Consider the following 16,115-nt stretch of genomic DNA (forward strand, 5'->3'; position numbering starts at 1 on the left):
CACAGGGGAACACACAAGGAGAATGTTTCCCTATAGCCACTGACTAGGAAAATGGGAAGGGCTGAATTTTGTGAGTTCTTGCAAGCAGTGGGCCCAAAGCCTATAGTTTATAGGTCAGCAAGCTTGGTTAGGATGGAGCCTGGGGGGGCATGGACAAATTATGGAAACAGCTCAAGTGTCCCCCGACTGATGAGTGGGTAAAGAAGAAGTGATATATATATATATATATATATATATATATATATATATATACATATACACAATGGAATATTACTCAGTCATAAAAGAGAATGAAATTTTGCCATTTGGAACTACGTGGATGGAGTTAGTATCATGCTAAGTGAAATAAGTCAGCCAAAGACGAATACCATATGATTTCACTCGTGGAATTTAAGAAACAAAACAAAAGAGCAGAAGGAAAAAGAAAGAAAGGCAAGGCAAGAAACAGACTCTTAATTATAGAGAACAAACTGATGGTTAATCAGAGGGGAGTTAATGGGGGATGGGTGAAATAGGTGAAGGGGATTAAGGTGAGCACTTGTCGTGATGAGCACTGGGTGATGTACGGAAGTGTTGAATCACTATCTCGTATACCTGAAACTAAGATTACACTGTAAGTTAACTAACTTGAATTTAAATAAAAACTTAAAAAATAAACTTTCCTAAAACATAGAGACATATGCTTATATGGGCATAGAACAGTCTGGCATGATAATAAAAACACTGGAAATGACAGCTACTTCTAAGAAGGGGAACTAGTTGACCTGGAAATTTGCTTTTTACTCTATATTCTTTTTGAATTTTGTAGTATGTATCTGTATTGTCTGTTAAAAATTAATACAAGGGCACCTGGGTGGGTCAGTCAGTTAAGCATCCAACTCTTGATTTTGGCTCAGGTCATGATCTCATGGTTTGTGGGTTTGCGCCCCACATTGGGCTCTGTGCTAACAGTGTGGAGCCTGCTTGTGATTCTCTCTCTCCCCGCCTCTCTTTGCCTCTACCCCACTCTCTCTCTCTCTCTCTCTCTCTCTCTCAAAATAAATACACTTAAAAAAATAAAAATGAACACAAAAAGGTAAATTTTAAATAGCAATTACCCTGAAACTTTAATTTTTTAATTTTTTAAAAATGTTTTAATTTATTTTTGAGACAGAGAGAGCGCATGAGCAGGGGAGGGGCACAGAGAAAGGGAGACACAGAATCCGAAGCAGGCTCCAGGCTCTGAGCTGTCAGCACAGAACCCAACGCAGGGCTCGAACCCACAGATTGCGAGATCATGACCTGAGCTGAAGTGCGACGCTCAACCAACTGAGCCACCCAGGCGCCCCACCCTGAAACTTAAAGCACATTTTTATGATCTTTTGCTGTCCCTTGAAATAATAAATTTTGTCATATATTTTATTTATTTCTTTATTTTTTTAAGTTTATTTTTGAGAGAGAGAGAGAGTGAGGGCTCAGGTACACTCGAAGTAGGGGTATAGAGAGAGGGAGAGAGAGAATCCCAAGTAGACTCCACAATGTCAGTGCAGAGCCTAACAAAGGGCTTGAACTCACAAACCATGAGATAATGACCTGAGCCAAAACCAAGAGTGAGAAGCTCAACCAACTGAGCCACCCAGGCACCCCTGAAAAATATTTGACTTTAATGCTTCATGAAGTTTTGTGGGTAATTTAAGCATAATTGTTAAGAACAAATTAATTAAATAGGTTAAAAGATTTATAGGTCAACTTTTAAATAGCTTCCAGAATCTTTGGTAACTTAAACTATAAGGTTTTGCTAAGTTAAATGATGAGTAAATTCATTGATAATTTAGATCCTTTCCAGTAAGATAAAATAATGAAACATTAAGTACTGAACGTATTTTATAAACTTTTGTCTTTTTATTTTGCTTTTAAGTGTTTATTTATTTACTCTTGAGAGAGAGAGAAAGAGAGAGAGAGATAGTGCGGGAGGGGCAGAGACAGAGGGAAACAGAATCTGAAGCAGGCTCCAAGCTGTCAGCACAGCTGACTTGGGCTTGAACCCATGAACTGTGATATCATGATCTGAGCTGAATTTGGATGCTTAACTGACTGAGCCACGCAGGCACCCCAACTTTTGTCTTTTTATAGAGAAACTAAAGATAAATTTGAGACTGTTAGTAAACACGTTTTATGCTTTGCTGAGGGATTGTACTATGAAAAACATTTCTAAAAATTTTAAAATATATTCATAAATTTGCCAATCTAAAGAATTTCTGTGTAACGGAGTTTACACTTGCTTACTACTTAGTTTTTACTAGAAATTAAGGTTTGTAAGCATTAAGAATTCAATATCTGTAATCAAGACTACCGGAAATAATAGGGGAAACAACTCTATATGTGAGGAAAATAAAATACATGTTTTGGTAAGAAAAAATATGAGGAATAGAAATATATGTTAGTGGAGTGAAAAGAAAATAATTTTGTGCTAAAGTGACACTGGTGATTTAAAGCGTAACGATTGGGGGTATCCGAGTGGTTCAATGGGTTAAGCATCCAGTTCTTGATTTCAGTTCAGGTCATGATTAGTTAGTGAGTTTGAGCACCGCGTTGGACTGTGTGCTGACTATGTGGAGCCTGCTTAGGATTCTCTTTCTGCCCCTCTCCCATGTGCATGCGTGTGCTCTCTGTCTCTCAGAATATAAAAATAAACATTAGAAAATAAAGAGGAAAAACTCAGGACAGAACCTGAATGTAAAAACGAAAGTTGTAGGAGGTTTATGGAGAAAGAATCTTAGAAAATGAATTTTTATGTGCGGTTAGGACTGGCTCTAAGATAAGTTTAAATACGTAAATGTGTTTTAATGTCAAAAGTACAATAGTGCAGAGTTTTTGTTTTCTTTTTGTTAAAAGTACAAAGTTTTTTTGAACTATCGATTTGCTTTCTAGGGGCCAAGAGTAGATAGTGTCAAGATTAGCCGTTTTGGAATGAACATTATTTTATTTTTTTATTTTATTTATTTATTTTTTTTTAATTTTTTTTTCAACGTTTTTTATTTATTTTTGGGACAGAGAGAGACAGAGCATGAACGGGGGAGGGGCAGAGAGAGAGGGAGACACAGAATCGGAAACAGGCTCCAGGCTCTGAGCCGTCAGCCCAGAGCCTGACGCGGGGCTCCAACTCATAGACCGCGAGATCGTGACCTGGCTGAAGTCGGACGCTTAACCGACTGTGCCACCCAGGCGCCCCAACATTATTTTAAATTAAAAGTAATGAAAACCCAGCAGATTCAGGAAAAGCTCTTTAGCTCTCTCTCAACTAATTGCTTGTATCAGGAAGAAAAGTATTAACACAGATTCCTTTTTGCCTAAGAAACTTACCTGCAGAATGGGGAAACCTTTGTTTTCCATGCATCACCTTTCACCTTCTTGCTAATGGTCTTCTCCCCTTGGTATTCCTAGACCACTACCCGTCTTCTTAGCTCATATAGGCATCGCATTGCCTGTCTTTGGAATTTCCATGTGTGTGTGGATTCCTCATACATATGTACGCGATGGAATTGGATTTTCTCCTGTTAATCTGTCTTATGTCAATTTGATTCTTAGTCCAACTAGAGGGATGTTGAAAGGCAAAGTAAATTCTTCCTACCCAATATCTTCATAAGAAATTATAAATAAAAGTTTTTCTTTACCTTTTAAGTTATTTGTCTAAAAAACAATGATTCTATGTTTGCCAAAATAATTTTCTATATTTTTCAGGTCTTTGGTACTTAAGAAAACTGAATCTGAATGTTAAAAGAGCAAAATTTTGTTCACAACTATGTAAACTGTATTTGCCTTTGATATCTTTTATTGTCTCTTTGGTTAAATGGATAATGAAATATTGGTTCATAATGATTTGTGATCCTATTCAATCAAATGTTCAAAATTTTTGATATTTTTTTCACATACTTCCCAAAATTAAATTATAAAATAAAGTCTTTTGACCACAATCTAACTGAAAGTTTCCAGTGGGCCACTGGAAGATTAAAAAAAAAAAAAAATGTGGAGCACTTGGGTGGCTCAGTTGGTTAAGTGGACGACTTCGGCTCAGGTCATGATCTCACGGCTCAAAAGCCCCTGAGTTCAAGCCCCGCACTGGGTTCTGTGCTGACAGCTCAGAGCCTGGAGCCTGCTTCTGATTCTGTGTCTCCCTGTCTCTTTGCCACTCCCCTGCTCGAGGTCTGTCTGTCTGTCTCTCTCTCAAAAATAAATAAACCTTTAAAAAAAATTAAAAATGTGAGAAATTAAACCAAGTAGGCTTATTGGGTATGTTAGATTACACAGGAAACATTGTCTAATAAGTGATTATATTTATGTAGATATGTTATTAAAGCCGGTTTTTTGGGGCTCCTGGGTGGCTCAGTTGGTTGAGCGTCCGACTTCAGCTCAGGTCATGATCTCATGGTTCATTTTGTGAATTTGAGTCTCGCGTCGGGCTTGTTGCTGTCAGGGAGGAACCCACTTCAGATCCTCTGTCCCTGTCTCTCTCTGCCCTTCCCCTTCTCGTGCTTTCTCTCTCAAAAGTAAATAAAACATTAAAAAACCCCACAAATCTTCTAAGAATTATATGAAACTTCTAGCAATCTGATGTCTTGGTATATTATCTTGAAGTACTATGTGTCACAAAAATAACCAAATTTCCTTTTCAATTGCATTGCAAAGAACTCTAATCAGATCTTTAACCATGGCCATTTTTAAGTCTTTTATCATTTATAGACAGTTGTACTTGTACTTACATGCCTCTATAAAAGTTTCTTGCACATGTGCTTCATCTTTTGTGAGACTTAAGGAAAAAATTGAGTAAAGGCTTCTGATAACCTTAAGATCATAAAACTGAACTAGGTAAAAACTTTTGGAGGTAGTAGAAAAATTAGATTCAAGCAGAACCAGAAATAATAACATGGGACTGAATAAACTGAGGAAGATAATTATACGTTTTATGACTTTTAGTTTGAAACATTGCTGACTCTTTAAAAATGTTTTATTTTTTCCAGATTTAAGAAAATGTTTTCTCTTAAGCTGACTTAGAGCAATTTGACAAAATATACCTTTTTGAACAAATTGAAACATTTATATTTTTCCCTACCCGAACCCTCCAGAATTCAGAAACTCTCAGTGAGTATTCTTATATTTTTATGGCAATATGTTTATTTGCATAAATTCAACATGGAACTTATTTATTTTATTTGGTTAAAATATATTTTGATATATATTTTTATTTTATTTTATTAAAATATGTATTTTTAAAGTTTATTTATTTTGAGAGACACAGAGACAGGGTAAATGGCGGAGGGACAGAGACAGAGGGGGAGAGGGAGAGGAAAGGAGGGGGAGAGAGAGAGAGAGAGAAAGAGAATCCCAAGCAGGCTGCGCACTGTTAGCTGTAGAGCCCGATGCAGGGCGGAAACCTAACAACTGTGAGATCATGACCTGAGCCAAAACCAAGAGTCAGATGTTCAACCCACTGAGCCACCCAGGTGTTGCAAGAATCTGTTTTCTTTGTAACAGGGAACAATTGGAAACACAGGTTATTTCACCAAGGCTTTGACTGGAATGTCTTATCTAAGAAAGACATGTATAGACTCAGATATGACCAGACAGCTTCTTTACTTTATGATGTCAATGAAACCCCTTGGAAATCTTAGCCTGATACCTTGTTTACAAAATTCCCAGCAGCCTTACCCAGTGAGTAAAGAAAGACACTTCCTGGCAGGTGTGGGAACCTCAGGATACTTTGGGGACTTCCAAAAGAGAGGAATCTACCCAAATCCATAGGTATTGCAGGTGAAGTCTGATGGCAAATATTTAGCTTGGCTTTCAGCCTCGAGAATCCATTAAAAGTTCACTCTAGAGATTCCTTATGAAAAGTTCCAGCAACAAAAGTTTTAAAAAGCCTGTACGGTGAACCACTATTCTTACTGGACTTATGTAAATAATCAGGCCAATTTTTTGCAATTAGACTTATTTTGCAAACAATGTTAATTTGGCTGGCTTTGGTAAAAATGAGGGTGATTTGTAGAGAGAAAATATGTTTCAATAATATACCTTTGTAGATTTAAAACTATTTATTATAAAGTGGGCTAGATCCTGATTTCTTCTAGTGTCCTCCAATGCCTGGCCAGAACTCTCCAAACTAACATTTTGGCTTTGCTCCCATTTTTCTGACTTAGAATCATTTGAGAACTAAAACTGCCTTTTTTCCTGAAGCCCTGCAAACTAAACATAAATGACTTGATGTAAACTTCAGAGAAATTGCCACAATAGCTCATATATAGACAGTCTTCGTGTTTATTGCTCAGAGGGCCATTCAGAAATCACCAGACACATTTCAACTGCAAACTAGGAAGATCTGTGAGATTTCTACTACCTGTCCTCACTCTACTGAAGATGCTTTGAATCTGACGTCTAGGCATCTTCTCAACTGGCTACCCTCAGAACCCAGAAAGTGGCTTAGCATTTGATCCAATCAGTAACCAGTATTTTTCTTTTGTTTCCACAGAAACACATCTTATTTAATACCTGATTACTTGAACCATGGGCCTACCTTTCAGAATATACCTGCATCACTGCCTCCTGAAATAAGTGTGACCAAATTGACTTATTTTCAGGAGTAAGAGATGGTTCAGCAAGATGAAACAACCTACCAGCTTAACTTCTAATGTGTGAAACTTCAGGTAAGTTTCAGAGTAAGAAACTGTAGGGTCTGAGGGCAGGCTGCCCATGACAGCCACTTTGGCCTGAACATTATTTTGAGCTGAAGGTAATTGAGACCTTAGGAGCTCAAGGGAAACTTTTGCCCCTCTCTTAGTGACATAGAGGAATCTAAATGGAAGGTTTTTCTCAGAATAATGGTTATGAGCAGAGATAAATTTTATCTGAGTGATCCATCTATATATATGGCAGGAGAAACATGTATTTCTAAACATCTGCTCTACTTACCACCTGGTGAGGTGCATTCCTTCCCTTTGAAGTCCCAGACCCCTACCCCCATTCCTCAGTTCAGGATGATATTACACCTCATTTTGCCAGATTGTCTTTGGAATTTTCATGTCTGGGTGGGTTCCCCATATGTATGCTTTAAATTTGATTTTCTCGTGTTAATTTGTCTCTTGTCAATTTGATTTTTAGTCTAGCTGGGTGCACCTTGAAGGGGACAAGAATTCTTGGTCCTAGTCATGGCCATCCAAGTCATGCAGTTCTACTTTATTGGGCCTTAGTGCCATCACTTTATTCTCATTGGTGTGGCATTTCATCATCTGGATGAAATTTTCATCATATGTAACTTTCGTGAATTTCATTATATACTACCCACTTTCAAATTATTCTTGAAACACATTCTTGCTACACTTTTAACACTCCTGTGTTCAGAGAAGTTCTGTTTATTTTCTTTCAATAGCTTATTTCTTTGTTTCTTTTTTTTTGTTTGTTTTAAGAATGTGTACTTACTTATTGAGAGAGAAAGAGAAAGACAGTGAGTGGGGGAGGGGCAGAGAGCGAGAGGGAGAGAGAATCCCAAGCAGGCTCCATGTTGTCAGCGCAGAGCCCAACTCTGGGCTTGATCTCATGCACGGTGAGATCAATGAGTGAGCCAAGATCAAGAGTCAGAGGCTTAACCAACTGAGCCACTTCAATAGATCTTGTTTCTAAGTCGTTACTCTGAGCACTATAATAGGTTTTCCTGGTCTGCATTCAGACTCTTTTTTCTTTACTTTTCAAAAAAAATTTTTTTTTAATGTTTACTTATTTTTGAGAGAGAGAGAGAGTGCAAGCAGGGGAGGGGCAGATTGTGAGGGAGACACAGAATCCGAAGCAGGCTCCAGGCTCTGAGCTGTCAGCACAGAGCCTGAGGCAGGGCTGGAACCCATGAATCGGGAGATCACTACCTGAGCCAAAGTTGGACGCTTAACTGACTGAGCCACCCAGGAGCCCCTCAACGTAAGTATTATATATATAATTACACAGTATATGGATATATCTGTAGAGCTTGACTCCAAATTAATAAAAGTCCGTAGAAAGCAGCTTGTTGTAAAGTGATAAGAAGCAGATTTAAGGCAGGGAAATGCCACTAACCTACTATGTTTTGAAACCCTAAGACCATCACAGCAGATCAAGGATGAAGTTAATGATTGGGCAGTGTGAATCTAGGACTGTTGGGAGGGTGCTCATCTAGCTAGATAAGAGGTTTGATCTCAACCTTTTGAGCAGCCCCTTGGTTTCACAAATGAAGAAACTTAACACCTGGAGTAATTAACAAACCTTCTAAAGCTTCTATACTCAGTGTGTGGTCCCAGGACCTGCAGCAGCATTGGAATCACCTGGGACCTTGCTACAAATACAGAATCTTAGGCCCCGCCCCAGATCTACTGAAACAGAATCTGCATTTTAACAAAAGATCTAGAGGCTTGCTATTACCTTTTGAGAAACGATAGCCTAAAGGCCAGTGAGCAGGGCACCTAGGGGGTCCTGACTCTGCTTCCATTGAATTCCTCTGTTAACTGTTAGTTTTGCTGCTTTAATTGACTTGGCGGGCACATCACTTCCTTTGCTCTTTAAGTTTAGTCTTAAGAGAGGTCCGGGAAAATTACCCCACCCCGCCAATGCCATCTTAAAATCCTGACAGGCCAGAACGAAGTGAGATTTGGGCTGTCACAGAACGTTTTCCAGCTTCTCTGGTGACACTTGCGATCCCTGGGTTCTTTCCTTCCCCACGTGCCTGCATTCTATAAGCCAACGCACAAAGTTTGGGCTGAGCCAATGAGGGTGGAGCTTGAGGCGAGCGTGCGGCGTCTGTCGGTTGCCTAGCGACGGCGTCCACGCTAGCCCTCTGTAAATCAAGTCAGCTACTGTTCGCAGGCTACCTACAAGGCCGCCATGGAGACTGAGAGGGGCTCCTTCATCTCCCGGGACGTGGAGACCCCAAAGAAGGAGGTGCAGCTGCGGGTGACCCCTTCGGAGGTGAAGTTCCTGGACACGCTGGCCGGGAGGGTGTACCGCCTGCCGGTTACCGTACACAACCTCGGCCGTTGCAACCAGAAAATCCGGTTTCAGGAACCACTCAAGCCACAGGTAACACCCTCGGGGGTGCAGGAGCGAGACCTCCCGAGCGTCAGGGCTCTGAGACCGCCTCCCCACCTGGGCGCCTGCTTTGTCCCGGAGAGTAGACGCCGGCTTCTGCGGGAGTGGGGGGGGGGGGGGGGGCAGGATTGAGCTTCCGAGGGAGCGGCCATTTAGGTCTCAGTGCATACGCGTGCTAGCCGTTTTGTTTTGTTTTGTTTTTTGTTTTTACTTTTTGTTTGGTTACGGAGACACAGTGGGGAAAAGTTGATCTAGAACCTCCCAACTTCTTCATCTTGCGTTTGGAAAGAAGGGAAAGGGGGTTCCATGTCTGTCTCCTAACCCCAGAATTTGTGCTTGTATACTGTAGAATTACATCAACAAAATTCTCTAAAGTACCCTTTAGTCATAAAGTGCCTGATTACTCCAGATGCAGTAGGATAGTGGAAAGGTTTATTATTTCATGTTCCAACAAACATTTGTTGAGCACCTACTGTATAATAGGCTGTAGGTGTGAGGAATCTAAAATGAACACAACCCTACCCTTACAGGACTTAGAAACTGGGGGAGTCAGTAAAGATCATAAGTAAAATTAATGTTCCGAGAGGCCGTCTCCATCTTCTGACTTAGAAGTTGACAGAATTCTTTTTTTTAATTAAAACATGTTTTAATGTTTATTATTTTTGAGACAGGGAGAGAGAAACAGAGTGTGAGCGGGGAAGGGGCAGAGAGAGAGGGAGACGCAGAATCTGAAGCGGCCTCCAGGCTCCGAGCTGTCAGCACAGAGCCCTAGCTGGGGGCTCGAACTTGCTAACTGCGAAATCATGACCTGAGCCGAAGTCGGATGCTTAACCAGCTGAACCTTCCAGGCCCCCAAAGTTGACAGAATTCTATTTCAATCTCGCTGTCATTTTAGATCATGTGTATGAGAGGATGAATATTAGTTTGCTGTCAGGGAGACTTTTGATATAGGAAAGGTGATAAGAATTTTTGATATGTAAGTGATAAATAACCTTATTAGTATTTTTTTTTTTGTGGGACATTCTTAACGATAAGTAGTATTGAGTGCACCTGGATTTCTAGGTACAGAAATGGAAAGGTATCTACGATTTTTTTTTGTTGTTAAAATTACATCTATTTGTATATACATAGAAAAATGTACGGTAGCGAGTAGAAGGATAATGAGAAAAAGGACTTTAATATTCTACTTTTTACACTTAAAAAAATTGTACTTTTTACCTACACTAAAGTGCACAAATCTCGAAAGTAAAGCTTGATGAATTTTTATGTATTTATACACCCATGTAGCCACCATTTGGGTCAAATCGTAGAATTTCCATTTCCAGCATTCTAGAAGGTTCCTTGCAGTACCTGGAGTAATCACCCCATGGAGGTGACCACTGTAGTGATTTCTAACACCACAGATTAGTTTTGCTTGTTTTTGAGTTTCATATAAATGGAATCCTGCTTTGTTCATTTTTATATTTGAATGCTTTAACAATAGTAACATGTATTTTGTAATAAAATGGAATATCGTGAGAGGCTATTAACTCTTTTTTAAATCAAAAATGACCTGATTACTCCAAATACTGTAAAATAAGGGAAAAATTTTATAATTTCACTACGTCACTACATATTTATTGAGCAATTGAATGTATACCTGAAAATACTTTTCTTCTAAAATTCAGGCTGGCAGTAAATCCCAGATGTGGGTATTTTATGGATGTCCAGGAGACACTTATATGGGTGGTTTTTGTGCAGTCAGGAGATAAATGATATAATTCATTTTAGTTTGTATGAAGAGTTAAGAAGGAAAACTATTTAGACCACAAATCTGGACACAAGAGAATGGCCAGGTAAGCTTACCAGTTAGAGGCCAAAGCCGTGAGCCCAGTATTAGTGTGAACTTCTCTTTGTTGAAAGACCAGGGTGTGCTCTCCTGATCCTTCATAGATATAAAGGGAATTAGGAAGAAGATAGATTAGAAAAAAATGTATTAACTATCTTGGAGAAAAGAAAAAGTGCTGTATAAAGAAGATTGTCATCATCACCATTTATAATTACTTACAAAATGATGCTTCTAACATACAGTAGTACTGGTTTGCAACCCTGGCTCAAGAGGCTGCATTATCTTTGTGTTGATGACCTATTATGAACCATATGTAGTGCTATATGCCATCTACTGTGGGTTGCTGGTAGAAAATGAAGAAGACACAGTCCTTATCTTTAGTGTTTTGTTAACTTGTGTGGCTTCTGCATCAGTCAGGCCAGTCTTACTTGGAATTGTCCCCTTTTACCTCCATGGCTCAGACTCCCTTTTCTTTTGACCCGTGTTTTTCATTCCCACCTCCTGCAAGAATCACCTGTTTCCAAATCCCACCCATCTTTAAGGGTCAAATTGAGTTCTCTTTTTCTCTGTAAGTCTTATCATATTATCTCCAAATTATTTCTTCCCTGCTGGATACCAGTTATCAGGCATTGATTATAGTTTGGACTTGTGTCCTGATGACTCCTAGTAAATGTTAGTTTTACCATCCGTCAGCTCCTGAGTAAGGGTGGTGCCTTATACACCTTTGTATACCATTCATAGGGCTCAGCAACTTGTAGTTTGACCAAAAGCACATGCTGCTGAAGCCATGGTTTCCTTTCTCCAAGATACAGCTTCTTTAAAGGAAGATAGTCACATCTGATACATGCACTTGTAACACCCAAAGGCTTATGCAGGGAAAAATCTATCCCTTGTTTTCTTACTGTTCTGTAATTGCAGGGGGATTCAGATTTGAACTGTGATAGTTTTGAGGTATCAGAAGTTTGCTGGAAGTATGAAGCTTTCAGACCACTGGTATCAACAAATCACTCCACTGCTCTGTGCCCTTCATTGCTGGAAAGTACTGCTTAGATGTAGCCTGGCATGAAAAGCCCTGAATAATTAATTTCAACATGACCTCCATCGTTACGGATTGAGCTCTTTGCCCAGCAAGGCTAGCTTATTAGTTGCCTGCTGAAGGACTGTTCTGCTTATTCTTTTCTTGGCTTATGTCCGAGATATTCCTTCCCCATAGGGAGCACCTTACTTGCTTGTTCTCCACCTTTTACATCCATTCTTTAAGCTTAGGCCAAGTACACTCCTTTCTAGCCCAATGGTAATCATGCTTTCTCATGGACTTTTGTGATACCTATGTCTCCAGTACTCATAAGACACTTAATTAGTTCTTGACTTGTATTATTTAACTTTCTAGGGGTGTATAGTCTGCTTCCTTGAAGAGATTATGTACTCAGGAGAGGGACTTTTTCCACTTATGGGGAAGGAGCTTATATTTCAGAGTCACATAGATGTGTGATTTGAATCCTGTTAGAGTGACCTTAGACGTTAATTATGTTTTCCAAGTCCCAGTTTACTCATCTATATTCTGGGAGCCTTAACATCAGCCTTATAGGACTGTAGAACTGTCTTATGTGAGATAAGAGATGTAGAATGCTTGACTTATTGTGGGTCTCCAACACATAGTAATTCTCTCCTTCACTTTCTCCCTTCATATTTGTCCTGGAGTCTAGCAAATGTTTTACAAGAACGAAAGTGGTTTTTCTTCCCCTCGTATCCTATTCCTTTTTTATATTTGCTCCAAGTTCTGAATTCTAAGTCCCCATACAAAAAGTATATAAAATGATAAATGTATGTGTTTAAGATTATTAGATTATCTATTATTTAATAATAGATAATTATTAAATTATTAGATTGCTCTCCCTTTGTTCTGTATTGAAGTACCTCATACTTCTAAATGAGCTTGTGAGCATTTACATGTTTCTCAACTGACTACATTGTCAGTTTTAGTCCATGTACTGTTAAAAGCATACCTGGAGGGGTGCCTGGGTTGCTCAATAGGTGTCTGACTTTGTCTCAGGTCATGATCTCACTGTTCGTGGGTTTAAGACCCGCGTCAGGTTCTGTGCTGATAGCTCAGAGCCTGGAGCCTGCTTTGGATTCTTTGTCTTCCTCTCTCTCTCTGCCCTTCCCCTGTTAGCATCTGTTTCTCTCAAAAATAAACATTAAAAAAAAGCGCGTATCTGGAGGGTCTAGAATCTGATATATATATGTGTGTGTGTGTGTATACATATACACACACACACACAGTCATTAAGTGTTTGCTTTCAGGGAAGGAATATTGCCTATATCCTGATACAGCTCTTGAACTAATGGACACTTCTAGCTACCGTAGCTCACATTATTTCCTTATTAGGAGTTAAGATGTATAATTTGATTTTTTTTTTTTCTCCCCATGAAGTTCAAACTGATTTTGACCAATCTGGATAAAGCACTTGCTTCTGGACTTCAGATGACAGCTATGGTGGAATACCATCCCGATAAGGATGAAGACACTTATGACCAACTACTTATTTCAATAGGAAATAAAATAATAGAGATCCCTCTACTTGGGTACGTATTCTCCATATTTCATGCTGACATTTTCAGCACTCTTCACATAAAAATAAGGGTCAAAGTAATATAATCTGTATTTTCTCTGGCTAAGATTTCTTTTTGTATCTATAGTGTCCTTATAGCTGAACTTAATGGTCAGATTTTTAGCAAATGGGTGTTCAAAAAATGGAAGGCTGATTTTCTGGTATTTTTAATTAAAATAACGTTCAACAATTGCATGTATTCCCTCTTTTTCCCTTGACTTAGATCCTGTTTTATTTTGACCGTGTTTTTTTTATACCTTTTGAGAGTAAAATTTTTTTTATATTTTATTTATTATTATAATTTTTAAAAATTTACATCTAAGTAGATTAACATATGGTATACTAATGATTTCAGGAATAGAATTTAGTTATTCATCACTTGTGTATAATTTCCAGTGCTCCTCCCAACAAGTCTCCTTAACGCCCCGTGCCCATTTAGCCCATCCCCCCACCCAAAACCCCTCCAGCAGCCCTCAGTTTGTCCTCTATATTTAAGAGTTAACTTATAATTTTTTTAATGTTTATTTATTTTTGAGAGAGAGATTGAGAGAGAGACAGAGCACAAGCAGGGGAGGGCAGAGAGAGAGGGAGACACAGAATCCAAAGCAGGCTCCAGGCTCTGGGCTGTCGGCACAGAGCCTGATGCTGGGCTTGAACGCACAAACTGTGAGATCATGACCTGAGCCCAAGTCGGATGCTTAATCTACTGAGCCACCCAGGCGCCCCTTAAAGTATTTTTTTAATTGATAGACATGCATGTGTGGATCCTCCTTTTCCTTAGCAAAATGTGCTTCCATAGATGTCATTCTTTTCTCTCTATTTGTCTACCATCTGTAGAATTAATATTGGAATGTTAATACTGGCATTAGATATGTCTTTTTATAAGTTCCCTTGTGTGTTTTTTTTTTTCATAAACCAAATTTAGATCTGCAGTTATTTTAGTTCTCCATGTTGTTGAGAAGTTCTGATTTAGCCAAGCATCGCGTTCTGTATAGAAATCAGTTAACACATTGTCAGGAAAGGAATGTTATTAGCCTATTAAAAATACTTACTTTACATTTTATAATTTATTTTAGGTAAGGCCATTTTTGGCCCATTCTGCACATTGATGTAACTATGAGTTTCAGTGAGATTTGCTTGCTTGTACTATATAGGGAGAAAAGAGTTGAAGATGCTTCTGCCTTTGAAAACAGGAATTTTGTCTTGTCCTCATAATGTATGCTCTCTCTCATCTGAGTTTGGCTGCTCATCACAGCTACAGCATAAGGAAAACACTGTCCCCTTAAACTATGATGGAAAGGGCTGAAGGAGGATGGGCGTGTGTGTATCTGTGTGTGTGTATGTGTGTGTTAAGTTTTTAAGTTTTTAAGTTCTATACAATTCTATTACCTGTATAGGTTTTTATATCCACCACCATAGTCCAGATATTCAGCACTGGTAATACGACAAGGATTTCTCCTGTTACTTTTTTTTTTAAAAAAAAGGTTATTTATTTATTTTTTGAGAGTGATAGGGTGGGAAGAGGCAGAGAGAGAGGAAGAGAGAATCCCAAGCAGGCTCTGCACTGTCAGCACAGAGCCTGATGTGGGGCTCCATCCCACTAACTGTGAGATCATGACCTGAGCCAAAATCAAGAGTCGGTTGCTTAACCTACTGGGCCACTCAGGCGCCCATCTCCTGTTACTTTTTTATACCCATACCCACCTTCTTTCTGCTTCACACCTACAATCCCTGAACTGTTCAAACCAGTAATCTGTCTTCCATTTCTAAAATTTTGTCATGTCATGTCTTCCATGGTATGCGTATACCACAGTTTGTTTAACCTTTGGCCTGATGAAGGATATCAGGCAGATGCCATGATACATTACAAATACAGCTGCTATGAACATTCTTTGCTTGTCTCTTGCACCATTTCTAGAGTTTATAGTTGCATTTAGTGGGGACGAATATGGAAAAATAGATTTATGAAATCTTGTCTGGAAACCAGAAGTTTGGATTCTCTGCCCTTTCAGAAGTACTTTAGCAGAAATGATATAATCAGTGATTGTGAGCACTTGTTTTTTCATCCCTTTTGCACATTTAAAAATGGCTGAGAGTTTTAGTCATGAGCTTGAATAGTTGCAAAGATGTAATCACTTACACATAACAAATATTACTATAAGATAATTACATGCTTCTTTCAAATGTATCCAGTAGAGTGGAAATACCATAGTAATTTAACAGTTGAAAGATTTACCTCATCTTTTTTTCCCCTCAGATTTGTATTTTCATTCCATTTCTAACTATAGCATCATATCCTAATGTATTATTTGTTCAGTATGTTTACAAATATGTATATAAGTAGATTTACTCCAATCATAAATCCATACATGTTTTTAGAATTTCTTATGAATTATATTACTATAAATTTAACTCCATATATAAATTACCAAGTTTGGTACTTAATTTTTTTCCTTTTTTAAAATTGAGATATAATTGATAAAGAACTTTGTGTAAGTTTAAGCTGTACACGGTGTTGATTTGGTGCATTTATATATTGCAATGTGATTACTAGTGTGGTGTTAGCTAACACTTCCATCAGATCACATAATTATCAT

General features: G+C 38.6%; 1 protein-coding gene across 4 annotated transcripts in view; it reads left to right on the forward strand.

The window, feature by feature from the left end:
• The first annotated feature begins 7,926 nt into the window (after positions 1–7,926).
• CFAP47 (cilia and flagella associated protein 47) overlaps positions 7,927–16,115 on the forward strand; it is a 566,822-nt gene continuing 558,633 nt past the window's right edge. The window contains exons 1-2 of one of the 4 annotated variants that reach the window (XM_045050610.1): positions 7,927–9,069; positions 13,341–13,492. In XM_045050610.1, coding sequence (XP_044906545.1) covers positions 8,875–9,069; positions 13,341–13,492 — 347 coding nt within the window. In that variant the 5' untranslated portion in view covers positions 7,927–8,874. The remainder of the gene's footprint in view (positions 9,070–13,340; positions 13,493–16,115) is intronic. The other 3 variants (XR_006592925.1, XM_045050613.1, XM_045050612.1) reach the window with 3 other exon arrangements.

This window comes from Felis catus, chromosome X (genome assembly GCF_018350175.1).
Source record: "Felis catus isolate Fca126 chromosome X, F.catus_Fca126_mat1.0, whole genome shotgun sequence".
NCBI lineage: Eukaryota > Metazoa > Chordata > Mammalia > Carnivora > Felidae > Felis > Felis catus.